Consider the following 22,580-nt stretch of genomic DNA (forward strand, 5'->3'; position numbering starts at 1 on the left):
TAGAAATATTATATTTTCACGTGGAACATTTGAACAAATAGAGACTGTAGTTCCTTGTGCCAGTTCAGGTTATTTGTATTTTGGATTATCTGTATCTTGCTGCTTTTGCCCCTTACCCACCTCCCCTCCGCACACATTGATTTTAGATCCCTTGATAGCTCTGCCCAGCGCAAAAAAAACCTCTTATCTACTTCTCTCTTATTAACTCAAATTCACAGACTATTGGGGAAGGGGGTCCTGAATTTCTCTACATTTGTGTTGGAAAGTGCTTTCTAATTTTGTTCATAAATAGGGCCAGCCTTGATTTTTTTTATTATTATTATTATGCCCCTTTCTCCAGTAAAGAACTAATTGATTCATATAATTTCCAAACTGTCTACTCTGGAATAGATGTTTATGTATTGATGTCACCCGAAGGGGGAGGGCAACAGGTTGCCCCTGATGAATCAGCAAAGTCGAACTGATTGACCCTCATGTCAATGATTGGGATCTGCTTTGAAATTGACCTGAAGCACAGATCTGTCAGCCAAGTGTAGTTGCAGTTCCTGCTCACCACGTCCATTTCTCACTCCATAAACTTACCACAAGATGCCAAACTGATCTTTTTTTATAGAGGAAATAATGGAAAGGCTGCCAACCCCTTAACTTCATATTATGAAGGATTCTTTAGGCACAAAAGCCCTGAACTAATGTTTGGAATACTATCAAACTGGATGTTAATTCTGTTTCTTTCTTCACAGCTGCTGTCTAACCCGTTGAGTATTTCCAGCATTGTTTTATTTCATATTTCTAACATCGATGCCATTTCATATTTCCCAATTCTAGAACTGTTTTACTTCTCCTTTGTTCTCCATTTTTAGTCGTCTCCTTGTTGCATCTCCTCCAGATTGAACTTGATGAACAAATCTTCACTATTCTGTCACTTTTCTCTTTTGACCTCCACCCTATTATAGACAATCCCTTTGGTGTCAGCCTTCTCTTCAATTTTTAAAGTTGGCTTCCTAAATATGATTAACCAGAAGCATTAACTGAATTTCTGTCTCCTAATATGCTGTTCTGATGACTGAGCATCTTCATCATTGGGTTATGTTTATGGTAAAATGGGGTAAAACAATACTATAGCCAGAAATTTAAAATTAAATACCAGAAATTTTACCCAGCAAAGGAACAGATTTAGAAGTTAAATATTTTAAAAGATTTTCACCATATTCTTTTTTTTTAAATAAAAAAAATCCTCTTCACTGTGTTCATTTCTGTGCTTCTTGTGAAGTATAGAAAGCCAAAGCGATGAAGTAGTGAGAAGCAGAAAGCACAGGAGAACAAGGTTATGTTGAGATTGAACACCACTTTGTTTTAAGGAGTACAGCCTGGATAAAGGAGTTTCCATTTTGTAATTTACTGTGAAAATAAGTGTCAACTTGCTAAATGCTTTTAGGTGCTTAAGAAGGCTGTTGGCATTTAAGTGAAAAGACTGCAGTTTCTTTATAAAATCCCACCGTGAATATGTCATAAAATAAAAGTTGTTATTCAGAGAATAGAAAGAGACTATTGATATGAGGGCTAAAGTGACTGCTCAGGAACTGCCAAGTCAGCCGAGAGCCCAGAACAGGCTGCAGCCTCACTTCTGCAGAGCCTGCTAAAATCATCTTTAATCGAGGTATTATGTGTTCTGAGCCTAAGTGCTGAGTTCAGAGTTTCTCAGTAGATCTCTCTTTATAGTTGTTTTAGTTTAATAGTCTGCTGTTCTTGCTTTATATAGAGGAAAATTGGACAGGATTTCCTGCTCTTAGCTATCCTGCATATTCTCCAATGAAAATCCATGTCTAGTCGAGGGGACAGGGTCTGACCAAACTGAATGACAATAATGTTATTCTCATTTTGGTCAGACCCTGTACCCTCATCAAGAAGACACTGGAACGAGGGATAATATAGAAGAAAAATTGTGACCAAAGTTTTTTCAGGTCATAGTTAGGTAATTTTCTTTGGAATGTTTGACAGTGTTACTTTGCAGTAAGAACCAAGGTCATTTTGAAAGCTACAAAGTGAATTCATTCAGTAAAGTTTGAAAATTAGACACTTGAGAATTACTATTGATGTGAAAAATATGCCTTCTGCACATCTAGCAAACCAAACATCAACTGCAGTCCATTCCTCTCTCCATCTGAGCTATCGTGGCAACTCCGTCCACCTGACTGAGAATTTGTTCTCACACTTTTCCACCTGATGCCAGCTTTTTTTTTAAACCACCTTGCTGCTTGCATAGAGAAGTTTTGAAAATTGGATTGATCTTCTGAGGAGTTTGTTGTGGAAAAGTATTCTATGGGATGAAAGGAGTTTATGGTGTGTGTTGCAAGAGGGGACCAAATGTATATCTGCCCTTGTCAACATGGTACATATGGATACAAATTTAGAGGTGTAATTTATACCTGTAAGTTTATGTTAATTTCAGTTATGACTTTAAGATTCCTGCCCCAGTTGAAAATTTGATGAAAATTATTTACATTATTAGAAGTTCCCAGTGATCACTACATTCCATAGCATTTTCTTCTTTGAGCCAAGAACTAATTTAATTCTTGCGTGTAATCCTCAGATCCCAATGAAACACGTCTACAGAGTGCTGCAATGCCAAGAAGAGGAACTCACACAGATGGTGTCGACCATGTCTGATGGATGGAAGTTTGAACAAGTAAGAATATTACTTGAATTGAACTGAAACTAATTCAAAATCATGGTAGTTGAGGGTCAAGAGGGTCAAAAACATCCATTTTGATCCTCCACACAAAACTTAGAAATGAGCCACTCTGTCTTTAGCAATAGTTGGATGCATCACTGATTCGTAGCATGTGATTTTTCTTGAACTAATTAATTCAGTATTTATAGCTGGACAACTAACTGATCTTTCTAAGCTGGAGTTGAATATTTGAGATGAATTGGATGAAAAGATATTTGTAAATATGGTGATTCAAACAAAGAGAGTGCTCAAGAGACTTTTGTTGCTGCAGTAGAGTGATTCCTTCCCAACTTCATTTTTGTGGTTAAAGTGAGAACATGGTCTTGCATTCCAAGGCAAGATTCCACATCTTGCAGTCCCTGCTCCCCTGATTAGAAAGATACCTGGAGAATTTTCTTACCTATCATTAGGTCTATCACATTTTGCACAATAAATCTTGGCACTAGTACCAAGAAAATCCCCTAGTTCTCATTGGAAATAATCATTTAGCTGCTGCCTTATTTCTTTGTCTCATTTTGGAGAAGTATTAAAAACAATACAAGCTTTGCCCACATTTTCTATTTTTTTATACCCATGTTTATAACTACTACTGGCAGGAAAATTACAGTAATATCTGTTTTCACGGACAATGTACAAATTATAAGGAAATAAAAGTAAAATCAATATGCTGGACTATCGATTTGAGCTGTTACCTTTATTCAATGTTCTTCCTCATTCCCCATTTTAACCAACTATACCCAAATCCTACTCTGGGTTTGACACTCATTAACCCACAGAAGAACATTTCATATTTGAAGAAAACATGGTGCTCCTTTGCATATCTTGTGCGACAGTAATATATCACTGTCACCCTTTTAGGAAAGTAGGCTGATCAGTGAGAGAGCAGGCCCTTCATCTGAGCAAACACGATAGTGAATATTCCCTATCAGTTGAGTGGCTTTGTTTACCAAGTGTGCCAAAGAAGATTTTTTTTTAAAATCTGACAAATCCAAAAATATGCTCCTATCTTTTGCTGTTTCCTGTTCCCCACAATCCCTTGCACAATTCAAACTGTGTGACTGGGATTACATAATCAAATATAAACTAAAGTTATTTAATTGCTGTTTATTCTTTTGCTTAAAAATAAACTAATTATAGCTAGTTCAATTAAATATTGAAGTCGATTTTTTTGCCAGCTGAGTTGCAAAACTATAATTTTTTTTTGAGTTGTATTTCTTTAGAATTTTCACTTCATATGGAATGACTTTAAATCCTGGGGAGCTGTTCATGTTTACTATTATTGCACTTTATATCCCAGAGAATGGCAATGTTTGTCTATGTTTTCCCTTCTGCCAACTTAGTTCTGCTCTTTTCAAAGAGGGACTTCTCAGGATGTATGTTGTTAGGTGCCTCCCCCATCCTGTATGCTCCTCCACAGTTGTTCATACCCAGCTTTATAGCCCTCCTTACCATTTCATTCTTTTCACAACTGCTGAGTGACACCTCTTCCTCACTCTCCACATTGTGTCTCCCCTTGGTGGCCATGTGTCATGTTGGGAAGAGTATCAGGTTCAGTGGGTTCACAGAGAGACGAGTCTGGACACCAGTAACTTTAATTGACAAATAGGAGAACATTAAACAGTGCTCAATTACTATTTCACTCAAGCAATGATATAGAGATTCACCCTGGACCTAGGTTGGATTCCAACAATAGTGAACCTATACTTGACACATTCACACGCTTGAGCACACACTACAAACAGGGACTCTTACACACATCCTGTTCCCTGTATCAACAGGGGTGTAGTGCACACCTTACCAACGACATTTCCAACAATGACACAGTAGCAACCTGGTGTGGAGCGATGACCGTGGCTTGGCAGAGAGAATGTGCTATACATTAATGTTTTATACAATGCTAATCTGTGCTTTTAGCCAATAATGACCCTAGGTGTTTTTAAATTAGCCAGCAGCAAGGTATGCACTAATGGGTGACTGGAGTCCAACCTTGATTGACAGGTGATGTGACTTCCAAATGAGTTTCAGATTAGGGGGGGGTGGGGGCCCACAATACACACATTTCAGACAGGCAGAAAGGTCACGTTTCCCTCACACACACACCATGTTGTGTACAATCTATTCATCTACATATGGCATGACTCACCTCATCCTTTCCTCTTTTAGAAGACTATTTTCCTCTTTCCTTATCCAAAAATTCCTGATTGTTCTGACAATTTAGTGCAAACCAAGAATTGACCTTGCAGCAGAAATCGTTTGTGGCCTTGTACTCTTTTGCTTTGAGTGGAGCCTCTCATTTTCACCACACACTCCTTTCAACATCACTGCATCCACTTTATGCCCCTCCTTCATGAGTTTCCCCATGCTGCAACTGAACAAATTAAATACTATAATAATCATGTTATTACTTTGAATCCTGGACCAGGTGGCACTCAATTCTCAGCAGATAACCACAGGATGTTTTGTGGCATACAGAATTCTGTAGCCTTTGGATGTGTTGTGATGTATAGTTTAAGTAATTGCTGCTCTTTTAGCATTGAAAACTTGTGTCACTGAAGCTAATTGAACTGTTAATCCCTTTAAGTTGTTTTTACTTTACATCTTTTGAAAGCTTGAAATGAAGAAGCTCTTTTATTGCATCCAGTGTTACAAACTCTCTGCTCTGGTTGTTACAGCTGGTCAGTATAAGTTCCCCCTATGGCTATGGGCGGGACCATCAGTCAGAATTTCTGCTGATTGTGTCGCGGGAAGTGAAGGGGGAGGAGACCAGTTTCCACAACAGTGAGGTCTGTCCCATTAATTCCCTCCATGCTCATTCCAACAATGCACGGCCAATATCCCTGCTTCTTACCATTGCCTGCTTTACATTCCATCTTCCATTTGTTGAAAGTTCCATTTTCATCAATATTTCAACTCTGTGCGGTGCCAATATTATTGTGTGTTTATATGTAGAAGTTGATGTGTGTTTAAAAAAATCTTTAGTCTGCACCCATTTTTCACTTTTTAAAACAACAGTTGTGTACAAAGCTCAATGCTTTGCACTGTTTCTCTACAATATTCTTTTAACAACTTTCAAAGGGTATGTAGAGACCTATAACCATATAACCGTTTACAGCACGGAAACAGGCCATGTCGGCCCTTCAAGTCCGTACCGGTTCACTTGAACAACTCCACTAGCTCCTCTGCAAACTCCTGAGGAATCAGATATAACTGAATAAGCAATAACGATAAACCACACAATATATACCTAAAATATAAGTTATGAAACTAGAGTAAGGACTAATCTTTGACCTTTCAGTTGTTGACAACTCTTTGTATGATTGCTTTTGCATTAGGGTTGGTCACAAGAACTTGTGTATTGCCTTTTTTAAAGTTGGAAGAAGACTCTAGAGAACCTTCCTGTGTTGCCCTTAGGTTGAACAGTGAAGATTTGATATTAAATCAGGAAGTCAGTAACGCTCTCTATGTCTAGCAATGTCTGTGGAGACTAATGCACAAGATTGGTGTTTAAGGAATGATTTTTTTTTTGCCCATCCCCACAAATATTGTCCGACCAAATGATGGATTTTAGTATCTACAATCTTTTGCTCTTTGAGGTAATGAGGCATGGTCTCTGGAGTCCAGATTGATCCTGATGAATTTGATGATGTCTCAACACAGGTCATGCACATTTGATTTATTTTTTACAATTTACAAAAAATTGTAATTGCTATTAATTTTAGTTTTATTTCAAAGACTGATAATTTTCTGACAAGGTGTAGTTTAGTTAAATAGTAAAGACAGAATAGAAAATAGAAATAGAAAGTATTTCTGAGAATCTGTCAGTCAATGGATCGAGACTATCCTGCTTTTTGGCATGGAACTAGATTCTAACACCTGGAGTCGATGTAACCAGTAGTTCCTGGATTCAATCTCTCATCTTTGCCTATTTAACTAATCTTCATTAAACAAGAAAATCTGCAGATGCTGTGATTATTGTTGACACAAAAATGTCACACAGTGTTCTTTATGTAGTACGGCAAAGATAGTTAACTAACATTTCAAGCCTGAGCCCTTGTCAAGGTATGAGCAAAATGTAGGCAGATGCCTAAATAAAATGGTGGGGGGAGGGGAGGAGCAAAAGCCCAAAAGTAATTAGTCATAAGTGGATAAGGGTTGGAAGGTACAAGAGAAAAAAGCTGAGAAGTGATAGAGAGAGCTCTCTTAGCTCTCTGAATAGAGAGGAAAGTGGTTGGAGAGCTCAAGGAAAGGAGACAGGGGATGGGCCTAATGGCAACTGGAGAAGTTAATGCCATTTGGTTGGAGAGTGCCCAGAAGGATATTTGTTGCTCCAGTTTGTGGGCTTGTTTTTGCAATGTGAGGCCACGGACAGACATGTCGGTGTGGGAGTGGGATGCAGTTTTGAATTGTTTGGCCACTAGGCGATCCCTGCTATTGCAGGGGACAGAATGAAGGTACTCAATGAAACTATCTCCCAGTCTGTATCCAATCTCTCGGAAGTAGAGAAGGCCGTACGGGGAGAAGCAGGTGCAGTAGGTGACCCCTGTAGGTTCACAAGAGAAGTGTTGCTTCACTTGGAAGGGTTATGTGGGGCCCTGAATGGTGGTGAGTGAGAAGGTGTGGGTGCTGCAGTCACACAGGGAGGTACCAAGGGAATGATTAGTGAGAAGGGATGAGTGGGTGAGGGAGTAATTGAGGGAGAGGTCCTTGTGAGAAAGGTGGAGAGGAGCGGGAAAGTTTGTCTCCTGAGATAGTGACAGAGATGGAGGAAAGGGGGAGTGTTGCCAGACATGGACCAAATGATCTTGAGGTCAGTGTGAAGTGTTAAGCTCATCATGAGTGCATGAGGCAGCACCAATGTGGTCATCAATGTAGTTGAGGAACTTTGCCTTTGTAGGATTGTAGCATTGATTGGTGCATATAGCCAACAAAAAGGCAGGCATAGTTGGGGCCCCATTGGCAAGCCCTTTGACTTGGAGAAAGTGGGATGAGTCAAAGGAGAAGTTATTGAGGGTGAGAACAAGTGGAGCAGGGTGATGGTAGAGGGAGACTGGTTGGGTCTGTTGAGAAAGAAAGGGATTTGAGACAATTCGGTAAGGGAGATGGAGGTGTGTAGAGATTGGACATCCATAAGGCTAACTAATCTTCACCAGTGCTGATTTATGGTTTTGATAGGTAAAATCAAATTCTTCAAATCAGTAGAAATAAACTCCATTAGAAGTGTGATTGTGCGAGACTGAATCAGGCATGTAAAGTTGTGCTCCCCAAATTGCTAGTCCCTTCACAAGATGAAATGAATACTTCAACATGATATTGGAATATTTTCACCAGAATTTTTGCTTGCTGCAGCCAAATATGTATGCAAGGTGCATCAACTACAATAGTATGCATTAAATTATCCAATGTGGAAGGAGGTAATAAATATAAAGGATAGATAAATAAATACTCACTATCACACTGAGTGGAAGAAAAAGTAAATTAGCATTTCAGTTGTGCAGACTGGTCATTTTGGTGGTCCAGGAGTAGTTAATGTCAAGGACGATATGGAGAGGTTCAAAGCCCTAATAGCCATTGTATAAAAACTGTTCTTGAGCCTAGAGATGCTGGACTTGAGGCTCCTGTAACCTCTTCCTGAAGGTACCAGTGAGAAGAGGTTCCTTTGTGATGTTGGCACCTTCTTGAGGTTGGGCTTCACATAGATATCTTGAATTGATGGGCGGTCAGAGCTGATGATGGAGAACAGTGTTTGCTGCTTTCTGCAGCCTCTGAGTTCTGGATACATAAATTACCAAATGAGGTTGTGATACAACCAGTCAATATATTTTCCACAGTACACCTGTAGACATTTGATGGAGATTGCTGACATCAGTCAAGGGAAAAAAAGATGCTATGACTCGAAAGATTTACTGCATAATTTGTTGTTCTCAGGATATAAAAGGAGCTATTAAGAGAGAACATAACTGCTTGTGTGGTTTGAGTAGCCTTTTTATGTATCCGGTCTCTGTGTTGAACAAAATGAACTCTGCAAAAAGTGGTATGTGAAGACAAAGTGTGCAGAAGTGTATTATGATTTCTGGCATGTTGCCAGGTAAGTTTGGTAGCATGGTTAATGTAGCACAGTAATTCTCAACCATTTTTCTGTTCACTCACATACCACTGTAAGAATTCCCTATGCCATAGTTACTCTGTGATTAGTAAGGGATTGCTTAAGGTGGTATCTGGGTGGAAAGTAAAAGGTTGTAAACCACTATTTTAATCGTACCTCATTGACTTGTTATGTGCACGTCTTCATAACTCCAAAGGAAATGGGCCAATGACCATTTTCCTCAAGCAAAATATTTCAGTAACAATTGTGTCTAGAGCAGTGATTCTCAACCTTCCCTTCCCACTCACATCCCACCTTAAGCAATCCCTTACTAATCACAAAGCACTGATGGCATAAGGATTATTTAATGTGTATGTGAGTGGAAAGAAAAGGGTTGAGAACCACTGAGTAGCAACGCTGTTACTGAGCCAGCGACCCTGGTTCAAATCCAGCGCTGTCTGTAAGGAGTTTGTACGTTCTCCCGTGACTGTGTGTGGGTTTGCTCTGGTTTCACCCCACTGTTCAAAACATATGGGGGGGGGATGGATGGGGATGTTATTGGTCAATTGAGTTTAATTGGGGCAGCACAGGCTCGTGGGCTGGAAGGGCCTGTTACTGTGTTGTATGTCTACATTTTTTTTAAATTAAAATTTAAAATAAGAAATAAAACCTACATTTAATTTCATAAAATGCATATTTCACTCCGTTTACTCACTAAATATATCCCTCTATTCCAAGTACAAAATCAAGCTTTTACAATGTTGCATGATTCCAAGGCCAGCAACCATCTAAAACAAGGTCAACAAATGTTATTGACAAGCTGGCTATTAGCAAGTAGTAAAATAAGTTTTAATTTTGGGTGCAGACCATTATTATTGTTGCAAAAATCATTTAGGCATTTATAATTCAACATAGACAGCTGTTCATATGTTTATAATTTATAAATCAACAGTCTAGACGAATGAAGATAAAACCAAAGGAGACCCAAAAGCAAGAAAATATCCATACCCTTTTGAGTGATTTGATTAAATTACATTTGCAATTCATAATTAAAGGGTAGCACAATTGTACTTCCATTAATCAAGCCATAGCATCTTAGAGCATGGGAAAGAGGCTCTTCTGTCCAACTTGTCCATGCCAACGAATTGTCTACCTAAGCTAGTCCCATTTATTTGTGTTTCACCCAAAGACCTCCAAATTTTTCCCATCTGTGTATCTGTCAAAATGTCTTGGGACCATAATTCTAATAGTTTCTATTCAGTTCCAAATATTACAGCAGCTTTTGGGAACCAACCTTCAAGGTGGCCAAAAGTCATCTTAAAGAACAATTTATGGGTTATGATCTCCATCTGCAAGAGTGCACAAAGGGAATTGCATCAAGACCCGGAGATTCTTCGTGCTGTTAGGATTAGTTTAGTGAATGCCAGATCTCGAGCATGCACACATTTTTATCAACCACCCATTCACACCATCCCACAAGACTCGTACCATTAATATTGTCCAGTGCCGCTTACAGTACGAGAGAAAGAGAAGCAAAAGAGAGACCCTTCAGAGTCTTTTAGTGTCTGTTGATTCACCTCCAGTGCTCCTGCAGCCTCTGCGGTACCTTAGACTCCTGTTCAAATCATTAGGAAACAGGCTTCAGATCCAAACTTCCCACATGATCAGGAAGCCATCAGTGTCCGAGGTCCTTCAAGAGCCCTTCTTGCCCTTGGAAGCCTCTCAAATCCTGTTTCTGATTCCTGGCTCCCGTGAATGAGTGTCCTGAAGCCCATGTGGGTTCCTCAGTCACTGGTCCATTGCCGTGGTCACCATCCTGTAGCATCCTTTAGCTGCTGAGCCCTTGCTGGGACACTGCTGTGGTCACCTTCCCTGTAGGTTTGTCCCCCATTCTTCATTCTCAGTGCACAGGGTTCTCCCCCTTCCTGCTGCTCCCCCAAGGTGTTGCACTACTGAGAAAAGGTCCGGTCCTCAATTTCTTTCGTGATCTCAAAAAGATTAGCCTCAAAATCCAGAAGAGTTAAAAGAAATTTCACTGGAGGATCCTGAAATCCAAAACACTAATGTGACAACCAGTTGCAAGCCATGGATGGACCATTTGATTTGAAGAAAAAATTAATTGTGAACTTTGTACCAGGATTAGATGTACCAAAGGCTCTTGAATCTCTAGAATTTTTTCTTTGAATTTTTTGTCTCTTTACATACTTTTCTGTGCATCTCCTTAAAGTTTATGTATTTCTTTAAGCTAGTATCTTTATAATATAGTAAATGTTTTGTTATTCATCGTTATGAAAATCTTAATGTAAAGCTATGCAAAATGTTTATCCATTTTACCATAAAATAACATAAAATAACAGCCACAAAGTTTTATTTGTTGGATTAAAGGGATTGAAATTCGGAATATCATAGCTCATGATTTTGGAAGATGATGCTTTGAAATTAGGATATATTAGAATAAGGAGATGATCGTAAACTTCAGAAGAACCAGGAACGACCACTCTCCGCTACACATCAACTACTCTATATTAGAGAGAGCGGAGAGTACCAAATTTCTTGGAGTTCATTTAATTAGTGACTGTTGGTGGACCCCAACATCTGCTCACTTGTCAGGAAGGCACAACAGCGACTGCACTTTCTGAGAAGACTAAAGTGGGCAAGGCTACCAGCCACCATTATGTCAGCCTTCTCTAGGAGTTCTATTGAGAGCATCCTGGCCACCTGCATCACAGTTTGGTACGGTTGCTGTAGAGAAATTATTGAAAGTCAATTCACAGGACCATAAGAGTGGCAGAGAGGATCACTGGAGTCTCCCTCACTACAACCCCCCCCCCCCCAACCATTGACATGATCTACCAGGATTGTTGTCTGAAGAGGGTGTGCAAAATCATTGAGGGTCCCTTCCACCCTGCACACAGGATCTTTCAGCTGCTCCTGTTGGGAAAGAAATACAGGAGTATCTGTGCCTGCTCCTCCAGGCTAGGAACAGCTTCTTCCCACATGCAGTGAGAATGCTGAACCACCAAAGGAACTGCTCACACTAACTATCCAAGACACTCGTATTCATGAAGCAACGTCTATCTATTTATTTATTTGTATAGCCCACCTCACTGACAAAAGACAAAGGAGGAAAAACCCAACCCAACCAACCAATTTTCCCTTGCAACCGCTGCAACCGTGTCTGCCTGTCCTGCATCGGACTTGTCAGCCACAAACAAGCCTGCAGCTGACGTGGACATTACCCCTCCATTAATCTTCGTCTGCGAAGCCAAGCCAAAGAAAGAAGATTAAATACTTGTATGGTTTGTCTGTATGTGTGTTATGTCCGGTTGTGTGTCTGTGTTTTACACCGAGGACCAGAGAACACTGTTTCTTTAGGTTGTACTTGTACAACTTGATTTGAGTTGAACGTGCAACCCCTTGTGGCCATTGCCAAGCACAGGTGTGCCACCATCCTGGACACAGAACTTGCATTTGCAGGATTTTGCTTGCAAACACCATTGCCTCCTTTAAAAGGCCATTTAAAGCCTGATCAAAGCCACTGGCATTAGGACTGGGCTGTTGAAACCTTTGGAGCATTGTTGGTTTCCACTCTCTTTTCTCCCAGGTCCACACCAGTGGCAGCATTGCCATTACAGCAGCTCAGGCAGTTTTTTTAATACGAAGGTGCCCCTCATGCCTGTTCAATTATATAAGTTTGTGCCCAATCTTTTAACACAGTACCATTTTCCTGCATGAACTTCACATCCCTTGAAATCTAACTATTTGGTTTTTTTAATAACTTCTGTGACTGAGCATCAGCAGCCCTTGTGGATAGTGAATCTAAAGATTTACCACACTCCTTTGTTCTGAATAGCTCATCATTATTTTGAGGTTGTCTGACAGTCCAGATGCGAGTTGCTGCTTTGCCTGATTCTCAACAACCCTCCCCGGAAGCAATAATTCACATCTAGACCATCAAGTTCTTAAGATTGTTCTATGTTTCAGTGAATTCACCTTCCAATTTTCTAAACTCATGAAACTACAGAAAGGTCAACTTATTCTTTCTTTAACCCACCACCCCAGCAAGCTGTCTCATGAAACTTTGATATAATCCATTTTTTTGCAATTACAATACAACTCCAATTATCCAAAATCCTAATTTATCTGATTTTTTTTTTTTTAATAAATTTTGGTAAATGAGGATATCTGAAACAAATCAGAAATCCTCATTTATCTGACATTTTTTTCGGAGCTGAACTGACCGGGAACATCAGGCTTCCAGGCAGCAGGAGCACGGACCTCCGTATTGGTGACTGGCAGCGGCCAGCATTTTTTTTTGTGAGAATTAAACATTATTTTAATGCTCAAAAAGCCTTACCTTGTTGTTTAAACACTATTACAAATGATTCGTTGTTGCTACTGGGCTGTTTTTTAAAAATGACTAGTTCTCTGGGGGAAAAAAAACATAGGCCCAGTCCCGACCAGTTCGGATAATCGGAATTAGACTGTATGTTGAGTCGAGAGACCAGATGTGGTCTCACCAGGGCTCTTTGCAATTGAAGCAAAAAGCCTCTGTTCTTGTTCCTAAATCCTCTTGATGGAAGGATCAGTAAGGAGATGAGGGATTGTTTTTCACCTAGAGGGTGATGACAATCCAGAGCTCACTGTCTAAAAGACTCTTTAGCCCTTTTTATGGTGCAATCGTGTATTAAAGCCAGCTCAACAAAAAAAAATTAAAGGTGAATTTACCTTTTATGGAGAAGGCCGACAAGTCTGATCCAGCATTGCCTTCATACTGAGCAGTGTTGGGAGCCATTTTCCAGAGCTGAGGGAGGCGGGGTGAGTGGTGCAGTAGCACAGTCTTTTGCCGTGACATCAAGAATACTCACTGAGAAGGGAAAATGGCCTATACCTGAAATGGTGACCAAGGAGCAGGTAAGAGCGCTGGTGGAGATCTGTTTAAGCAGTCTTAGGACTCGGGGCAGATCTCCTGCGCAATGTTCACTGCCGAGTTGGGCATACTGGATTTTAAAAATTGCGCTCCTGCGTTGTGGGCTGACGATGTCATCCCACCCACCCCTTCGCAGCCGTTTTCAGCAGCAGTGCCTTTAAGGAGGACTGAGACGGGTCGGTGTTCGCCTGCTGAATCCACTCTCGGAACTTGTATGAAGGTAAGTGAAGCAATGTAAAGATGGAGAATATCTGCCTTTATATTTGCTTCCCCCCCCCCCCACTATAACAGTACTTGATCCTTGACCTATAGAGATACAAACTAAGTGCTGGCAGGTAGGATTAAGATGGCTAGCACTTCTTGACCAGTATGAACAAAAAAGGCAGAATGACCTCTTGTGTCAGAAATGTTCTGATGGTCTTTTCCTCGGCCTGTCAGTGATTTGAATTTGCAGTGACTCATCCAGGATGCTTGGAGAGTTTCAGCCTGCACAGTGCTTCAGAGAACCAATATAGAATCACATTGAGAATGCATTACTTAATATTAATGCTGCTATATAAATGCAGGTTGCCATACTTTTATATGAAACAAGTCAGAACATCATTTTGCACATAGCTGAAAAAAGAAACTGATTTCTTCATGCTCATCTCCAGATGAGATGTGATGCAACTTTTTTATTGATGGAGATGGAAGCAAAGTTCTCCCCAATTCTTATTTTGTCTCAAGATACAATGGGATGAATCTACTTGGTTGTACCAATAGAAATTGCCAAAGTCCAGGACTTGGGTGTCAGATTTGTGAAAGCTAATGGAGTTCAATGGGCTCCCAGTCTTCCTAGGATTCTGAGCAATTTACTGGAACATTACCTCTTCATCTGTACCAATTAGACGTGTTGAGAGCTTTAAAATCTCATTGCTGATTTGTGGCCTACAGAAGGCAAAGATTTGTTTCTTAATTTTTTTTTTAATTTTAAATATGTATCAGAAATATTGAAAAACAAATATTTTCAACTTTGACTGAAGCTAAAGCTCTGTCTGCATCCATGCCTTCTGTTAAAGCCTGTTAGAGGTGTTTTGGGGGATTGGGCCTACACGCTTCTGTCCCTACATCCCATTGTTTGATTGGTGGGAGAGGCCAGCAAATTCTTCCTTCCACAAGTGTCCAAGGTAAGCAGGATCACCCCAGTAATATCAGCAGAGAAGAAATTAGTGAATAACGATGAAGGGGGAAAAAGAACTGCTGAAAAACTAAAATCAAAACAGAAATGCTGGAAACATTCATCTGGACAGACAGCATCTATGGAAGCAAAAGCAGTTAATGTTTCAATTTATCAGATGACCTTTATTCAAACTTCAAACTGAACCATTGCCTGTACTTCTGATTCCACAAATGCCCTCCAACATGAATATTTCCAATATTTGCTGTTTTTACTTGTTAGGAAAACAGAATGCTGAGTCTTTGGGACAGTTACTGGGAATTGCATCCACTTCTAAAGAAATGAAATTAACCTGGGTGGAAAGTCTTCATAAGATCAGCATCCCACTTGAAACACTGGGTTTTTCTCCTTTCGAACTACAGTAAAAACCCCATTATCCAGAATTCAAGCAATCGGCAAAAATATCATGCAAAATAAATGGGTAAAAATAAAGAAGTTTCAATTGGCGTGCCTCGCCAATCACGCAACATGCAATCTAAAACCAACAGAAAATTCACTTATCCAGTATCTACCAATCCCTGTAGGTGCTGGATTCCAGGGATTTTACTCTTCTTACAACCTGCTCTGTGCATTTGTATGAAAACTTCCTTATCTCAGTAGTGTATCAGTGCCCTATGCTTCAACTCTGATTGTCTTTAAGTGTTGAACTGCTCTCTTTTTCACATTGATGAGTATCAGCATGGCTTATGCAGGGTTAATTCTCTCTATAGGAAGGATAATGCATGAACTCTACTTGATCTGCCTCAGGATAAATGGCTTGGCAATGGTTTCTGCGTTTTTTCTGTTTTTTCTGTTCCGTCAAAACCTGTTTAGTCATTGTGCACCTGCATGCCCTTGGCTGTTTACTGCTTTGTTGTTTTTGTAAAGCTGTTCTCAGTTGTTAGGGAAGAACTGAGTGGGATGTTGATCCAATCATGCAAGGAAACGCCATGAAGGGTGAGATAGTTTTGCCACCTGCAGTGCTTTAGACCAGCCGATCTCAACCTTTTGATTGGCAGTGGCTGGCCCCCTTGGGACTCTGCTCAGAGTTACGCGCTCCCTTCCCTGTGCAGCATTCAAGTTTAGTAGGTTTCTTTCGTATGTCTCTCCCTCCAGTGACATATATTTAATGATTTTAGCCAGTGCCCCTCCTTTAAATGTGCAGCACCCCTGGGGGTAGGGTGGCATATGGCCCCCTTTGAGAATGGCTGCTTCAGACCACTTGTATTAGCTCCAGTGAACAAACATCAAAATTAACACATCCCATGATAATCCTTGTAACGGAAAACTAAGATTGTAGGATTTTTATGATTTATCTGATACAAGAAGCTATTTCAAACGTTTTCTGGCACATGGATGTGAAACATGGTAGAATATGCGGCTGGAGGTGCAGTGCAAGCATGGTGTTCTGTAGAGCAAGATGAAAGCTACTTTGTTTTTATATTCTTTCTTCTGACCATGAGCAGGGAGTTGTAGTGGCTGGATATACCCAGCTGGCAGGCCAGGCATGTCTAATCATGTTCTGCTTGCAAAATAAGAACTGTTGAATTTCTTTGGTGTGTACACCTCACCAAGTCTCCAGAACTCACTGATTGAACTTGGAGGCATTGCTTATGTATTGAAGTCTTTTTACCTCATGCCTTGTTTAAAAATTGAGGTATATAGTAAAATTCCAATAACCCAGACTTTGGTGCAGGATTAACCATGTTTTTCTGGATGGTAGGAAGTTCCCTCTATTAATAATGCAATGCTATTAATGGTTTTATTAATAAATGTTGCACAATTAGATAAATTGACCCAGTGAACCAGTTGAGTTAAAAATGAATACAGTAGCTATGGTGAGTGTAAAGGGATGTGGGAACTGGTGACCTGGTCAGTGTGTTAAAGGATTGCATTAACAAGGCCTCACTGTGGATTTCAGTGGAATGTGGGAACCTGGGGCTCCAGTGAGTTAAGGCGAGTGTGGCAATCATTACTTGGTGAATCAGTCGCTTAACCATCAGGATTTCCAAATTGCTGTATAGCAAGTTATTGGAAGTTTTATTGTAAAATTCAAAGCAGTGTGCTGCAGATTCAGTTCCCATCTAATCTCACCAGAAGTGATGGAGCCAGCACTCAGCTTCAGTTCCCTTAGAAGGGGAAAATCGGTCAGTGATCCTAAACCTGATTTCGATTCAGTATATTGGGCACGATCTGTTGGTTGTCATCAGTCTTAGGGAGAAAATGCTAGTCAGCACTGACTGAAGTTTATAAGGAGTAATGGCACTTGGATTTCCTACTAAAGCAGCATTAAATCTGAATGAGTACTCATTCCAAACTCACGAATGTGTCCTGACTAGGTCACACTTGTTGCAAGAACGAAATAATCATTCTGTTGGAGGGGTGGGTGCCAATGTGGGGAATTTATTATTTTACCCCAAAAACACATTAAATCCAGATTTTTAAATCAGAAAATTCTAGGGGGTGGGTTAGATGGGAGGGGGGATAGTAGGGGTTTGTTTTAGGTGAGTATGTTGTATATGTTTTTTTTGTAAAATTCTTAAATAAGAGTTTCCCAAAAAAAGAAAATTCTGGAAATATTCAACAGGTCAGAAACATTTTAATTTTTTCACCTTTTCTTGACTTCTCTATCCCTATCTCAGATTATAGACTGGTGACCAATGTTCATGACAACTCAACAGGTTCCCACAACTATCTGACTGCACCTTCTGCCCTGCTTCCTGTAACTTCCTCCAACTTCATTGTATCTGTCCTGATGACAAAACCAGTGCTAATCAGAGTTTCCATTTTCCTTTATCACCGTTGTTCCCACCCCCCACCACAGTTGACAGGACTTGACTGCATTTTTTCCTTTGCTACTGCTCTCGCCCCACTAGCCTCCATATTTCATGGATCAACTTCGTAACTTCTACCACTAGCTGACAGCTCTCTTCCATCTCTCTCTTTTCAACATTCCAGAGGAATGTTCCTGCTGTGATTCTTCTATTTCTACTATCACCCACTCTCCGCTGCTTATTTTCATGCAACTAAATAATATGCACCATCTGCCCTGGACCTCATCCTTTCTCAACACCCAACTCTCTTTCCAAGTGAAGCTGGAATTCACTTGCACTTATTCAAATTTGATCATTTGCATTTGGTCTTCCAGTCTAGAGAACATAAGAAACAGGAGCAGAATTAGGTCATCTGGCCCATCAAGCCTACTCCACCATTCAAAAAGATCGTGGGTGATCTAATGATAGGCTCATCTCCACCTACCTGCCTTTTCCCCATATCCCTTAATTTCCCTACTATGTTAAAAAAAAAATCTAGCCAGCCTTGTCTTAAATATATTTACTGAGGTAGCCTCCACTACTTCAATGGGCAAAGAATTCGATGGATTCGTCACTCTTTGGGAAAAGCAGTTCCTCCTTGTCTCTATCCTAAATCTATAGCCCTGAATCTTGAGACTATGTCCCCTAGTTCTAGTTTTAACTCTATCTTATCTGTGCCTTTCATGTTATGTTTCTACAATAGCCCTTCTCATTCTTCTGAATTTCAACGAGTACAGTCCCAGATGACTCAATCTCTCCTGATAGGAATTAACCCAGTGAACCTCCTCTGCATTGCCTCCAAAGTCTGAATGTCCTTCCTCGTGTAAGGAGACCAGAATTGTATGCAGAACTCCAGATGTGGCCTCACTAATACCCTGCACAGTTGCAGCATTACCTCCTTGCTCCTAAATTCAATCCCTCAACCAATAAAGCCCAACATTCCATTTGCCTTCTTGATAGTTTCCTGCAACTCCCAAGTCCTTCTGCATGGCAGCATGCTGCAATCACTTGCCATTTAAATAATATTCTGATCTTCCATTTTTCCTTCCAAAGTGGATAACCTCACATTTGTCAACATTGTACTCCATCTGCCAGACCTTTGCCCACTCGCTTTATCTATATCTCTGCAGACTCTCATATTCTCTGTACATGTTGTTTTTCCACTCAATTTATTGCCATCATCAAACTTGGACGCAATGCACTCTGTCCCCTCTTCAGATCATTAAAGTATATTGTGAACATTTGCAGGCCCAGCACCGACCCCTATGGCATCCCACTCACCAATTATTGCTAGCCAGAAAAACATCCCTGTATCCCAGCTCTGTTTCCTTTTGGTTAACCAATCCTCTATCCATGGTAATACATCACCACCAACTCTATGCATCCTTATGGATGTCTTTTATGCGGCACCTTATTGAACACCTTCTGGAAAATCCAAATAAACAATCTCCCTCTATTCTCCTCGATCAATTGCGCTCATTTATATCCTCAAAGAACTCCAATACGTTTGTCAAACAGGACCTACCTTTGCTGAATCCATGCTGCATCTGCCTGATGGATCCATTTTGTTCCAGATGCCTCACCATTTCTATTTTAATGACAACTTAAAACATTTTCCCCTCCACAATGTTGAACTAACTAGCCAATAGTTCCCTCCCTTTTGTCTACCTCCTTTTTTGAACAGTGTTGTGACACTTACTGTCTTCCAGTCCAGCGAAACCTGCCCAGAGTCCACATAATTTTGGTAAATTATCACCAAAGCTTCTACTATAACTTCCATTTCTTTCAGTACACTGGGATGCATTCTATCAGGACCAGGTCACTTTTCTATCTTTAGACCCGCAAGTTTGCTCAGCACTACCTCTTTAGTGATGACTATTGTATGCAGGTCCTCACCTCCCATTTACTCCATTACCTCCATCTTTGGCATGGTAGATGTGTCCTCTACCAATACAAAATAATCATTCAAAGTCTCAGCCATTTCCTCATTACCCAGTATCAATTTCCTCTTCTCATCCTCCAAGGGACCTACGATCACTTTAGCCACTCTTTTCTGCTTTATATAATTCTAAAAACTTTTCCTGTCCAATTTTAGATTTTGTGCTAATTTCTTTCATAATCTATCTTCGCATTCTTTATTGCTTACTTTGTAGTTTTTTTTTTAAAGTTTTCCCAATCTTCCAGTCTCCCACTGTTCTTGGTGACTTTGAGCACACAAGCTTTTAGTTTGATGCCTTCCTTTATTTCCTGGAAATGTTTGACCACCAGTGGAGAACCGAACATCTCTCCTGGCTCTCTTCTTGGCATGCTTCTTCTCCCGCTTGTGCGCTGCAGCCAGATTAGCAATTTCCTTCGTTATCCAAGGCTGGCTGTCTCCACCCTTACTGTCCTTGCTTTTAACTGGAATATACTTTTATTAAGCACCATGAAAAATCTGATAGTCTTCCACTCTCCCGCCATGTAGCCTGCATTTCCAGTCTATACTGGCCAACTCATCCCCTTGTAGTTTCCCTTGTTTAGGCATAATACAGGTTTTGGACTGAACAATTGTGCCTTCATTCATACTGTGATCACTCTCCTGCCTGGACCAACCTGATTCACCCAATCTATGTGCATGTTAAAGTCCCCACGATAACAGCTGTTCCATTCTTTCACGCCTCTGATATTTCTTGGTTTATTGTGTGCTACTGTAATGTTATTATTGGGTGGCTTGTAGACAACTCCCAATAGTGATTTTCTCTCTCGCCCCCCCCCCCCCCCCAACCTTTACCATTCTTAATCGCTGCCCAGGTGTCATCTATCACTATTTCCTGATCTTATCCTTAACTAAGAGTGCTATCCTACCTCCATTTGTTTCCTGCCTGTCATTCCTTATTACCTATATCCTTGGATATTTAATTTCTATTCCTCTTCACCCTGCAACCAAGTATTGTTGGTGAAACACGAAAGTCTGCAGACACCATGGTTGAAGTAAAAACACGATGCTAAAGAAATTCAGCAGGTCAAACAGTGCACTTTATAGAGCAAAGAAAAAGATGCATAACCAGCCCTTAATCAAGGTATGGAAAAATGTTGGCAGGTGCCTGAAACATTGGTTATGCATCTTTCTCTTTGCTCTATAAAGTACACTGTTTGACCTGCTGAGTTTCTCCAGCATTGTTTTACCACATTTCTGTAATAGCCATTAAATCATACTGATTTGTGCCACAAGTTCATTGATATAGTTTTGAATACTATGGGCATTCAGATAAAGTGTACTCGTTGTCCTTTTAAAATCTGGTAATCTTTGCCTCTTTTGCATTTGTCTTTTATACATTCTACTTTTATCTCTTTTTTAACTTTTCCTTTTACTTTATCCACCCTCTTTTACTTTATCAGTCCTTCCCCAATCCACCCCTTTACTCTTTAGTTTAAAGCCCTGTCCACAGACCTAGTTAGCGATTTGCCATGATTCAGGTCCCATCATGGTTCAGATGGAGCCTGTCCCCTTTGAACAGCTCCTACTTTCCCAATTCTGGTGCTATTTTCCCATGAATTAGAACCTACTTCTCCCACACCAGTCCTTGAGCCACACATATAACTCTCTAATCTTCTTGACCTTGCACCAATTTGCACATGGCTCAGGTAATAATCCAGAGATAACCACCTTTTTGGTTCTGCTTTTTAGTCCCTAGTTCCCTCAGCAGGACTTCCTTTGTGGTTCTACCTATGTCATTAGTACCACATGAACCTCAACAACTGGAAATTCCTTTGCATGTCAGATCAGATGTACCAGAGTACTCTATCCCTGTGACAGAACTTTTGTCTTTTCCCTTAACTAAACTATCCCCGATTACCATTACATTGTTCTTCTTTTTCCCCGCTTGAATGGCTTCCTGAACCATGGTGTCACAGTTAGGTTGCTCATCCTTCCTACAGTCCCCAGTCTTATCCACACAAGAAATAAGAATCTTGGACCTGCCTGACAAGATCAAGGGCCGAGGCTCATCCAGCACAGTCTCTTGGATCCCACTGCCTGCCTCACTCAGTTGCACCCTCTTGTCCCTGACCACAGATGGAATTTGAGCCAGCTCTTCTAATGGGTGTGTCTGCCTCCTGAAACAAGATGTCAAGGTACCTATTTTCCCCCTTCCCTGATGTGCCACCATGTTTGAAACTCAGTTTCCAGGTCATCAATTTTGAGCCTGAGCTCCTCATGCAACCAACTCTTGCTGCAGGTGTGGTCACCAGGATCCACAACTGGGTTCACCAGCTCCCACACCATGCAGCTACAACACATCACCTGATCCTGCATGCCAACTTTATTTAATTAGATTTATTTATTTTAATTTAATTTTTTATAAAAACACTAAAAAAAAATGCCTTACTTGCTACTCACCTGTGCCTCCTTGCTGAAGCCTTGAGCCAAAGTTCCCACACTGTCCACTCCCACAATGGCTGCTCCAATTTGTCCCTGCTTTACTTTTATTTGCTCCTGCTCCTGTGTAGCTCTCTTGCTCTGTGAATCAACTGGTCCACTGCTAACGTGCCAAGACCTGTGAAGCGCTCCTGCTTAAACTCTTCTCCCCAACCTGAAGCTAAACTCTTGCTTGGGTGACCACCTTTGGTGACCCTGAGATTTCTGTCACCTATTGCTTTATATTGAGAATATTATCTTCACCTGTTTTCTTGCTTAAAAAACCATTGCCTCCACTGAAGCTGTCTAGTGGGATCAGAGCTGCATGTTGGTGTCATGGGTGCAAAAACAAGGAGTACCTAGTTGTTATTTTCGGGGCAAATCTGTTTACAATAATTGTCATTCCTGGTCCCATGCGTATCTTCCCTTGGGA

The 22,580-nt window shown here is 40.6% G+C and overlaps 1 protein-coding gene across 18 annotated transcripts in view; it reads left to right on the forward strand.

The window, feature by feature from the left end:
• LOC138746781 (BTB/POZ domain-containing protein KCTD5-like) overlaps window positions 1-22,580 on the forward strand; it is a 113,759-nt gene that overhangs the window by 76,904 nt on the left and 14,275 nt on the right. For 14 of the 18 annotated variants that reach the window (XM_069905209.1, XM_069905212.1, XM_069905214.1 and 11 more), the window contains 2 exons: window positions 2,591-2,686; window positions 5,404-5,514. In XM_069905209.1, the coding sequence (XP_069761310.1) occupies window positions 2,591-2,686; window positions 5,404-5,514 (207 nt within the window). The remainder of the gene's footprint in view (window positions 1-2,590; window positions 2,687-5,403; window positions 5,515-22,580) is intronic. The other 4 variants (XM_069905217.1, XM_069905215.1, XM_069905219.1 and 1 more) reach the window with 1 other exon arrangement.

Source organism: Narcine bancroftii, chromosome 12 (genome assembly GCF_036971445.1).
Source record: "Narcine bancroftii isolate sNarBan1 chromosome 12, sNarBan1.hap1, whole genome shotgun sequence".
Taxonomy (NCBI): Eukaryota; Metazoa; Chordata; class Chondrichthyes; order Torpediniformes; family Narcinidae; genus Narcine; species Narcine bancroftii.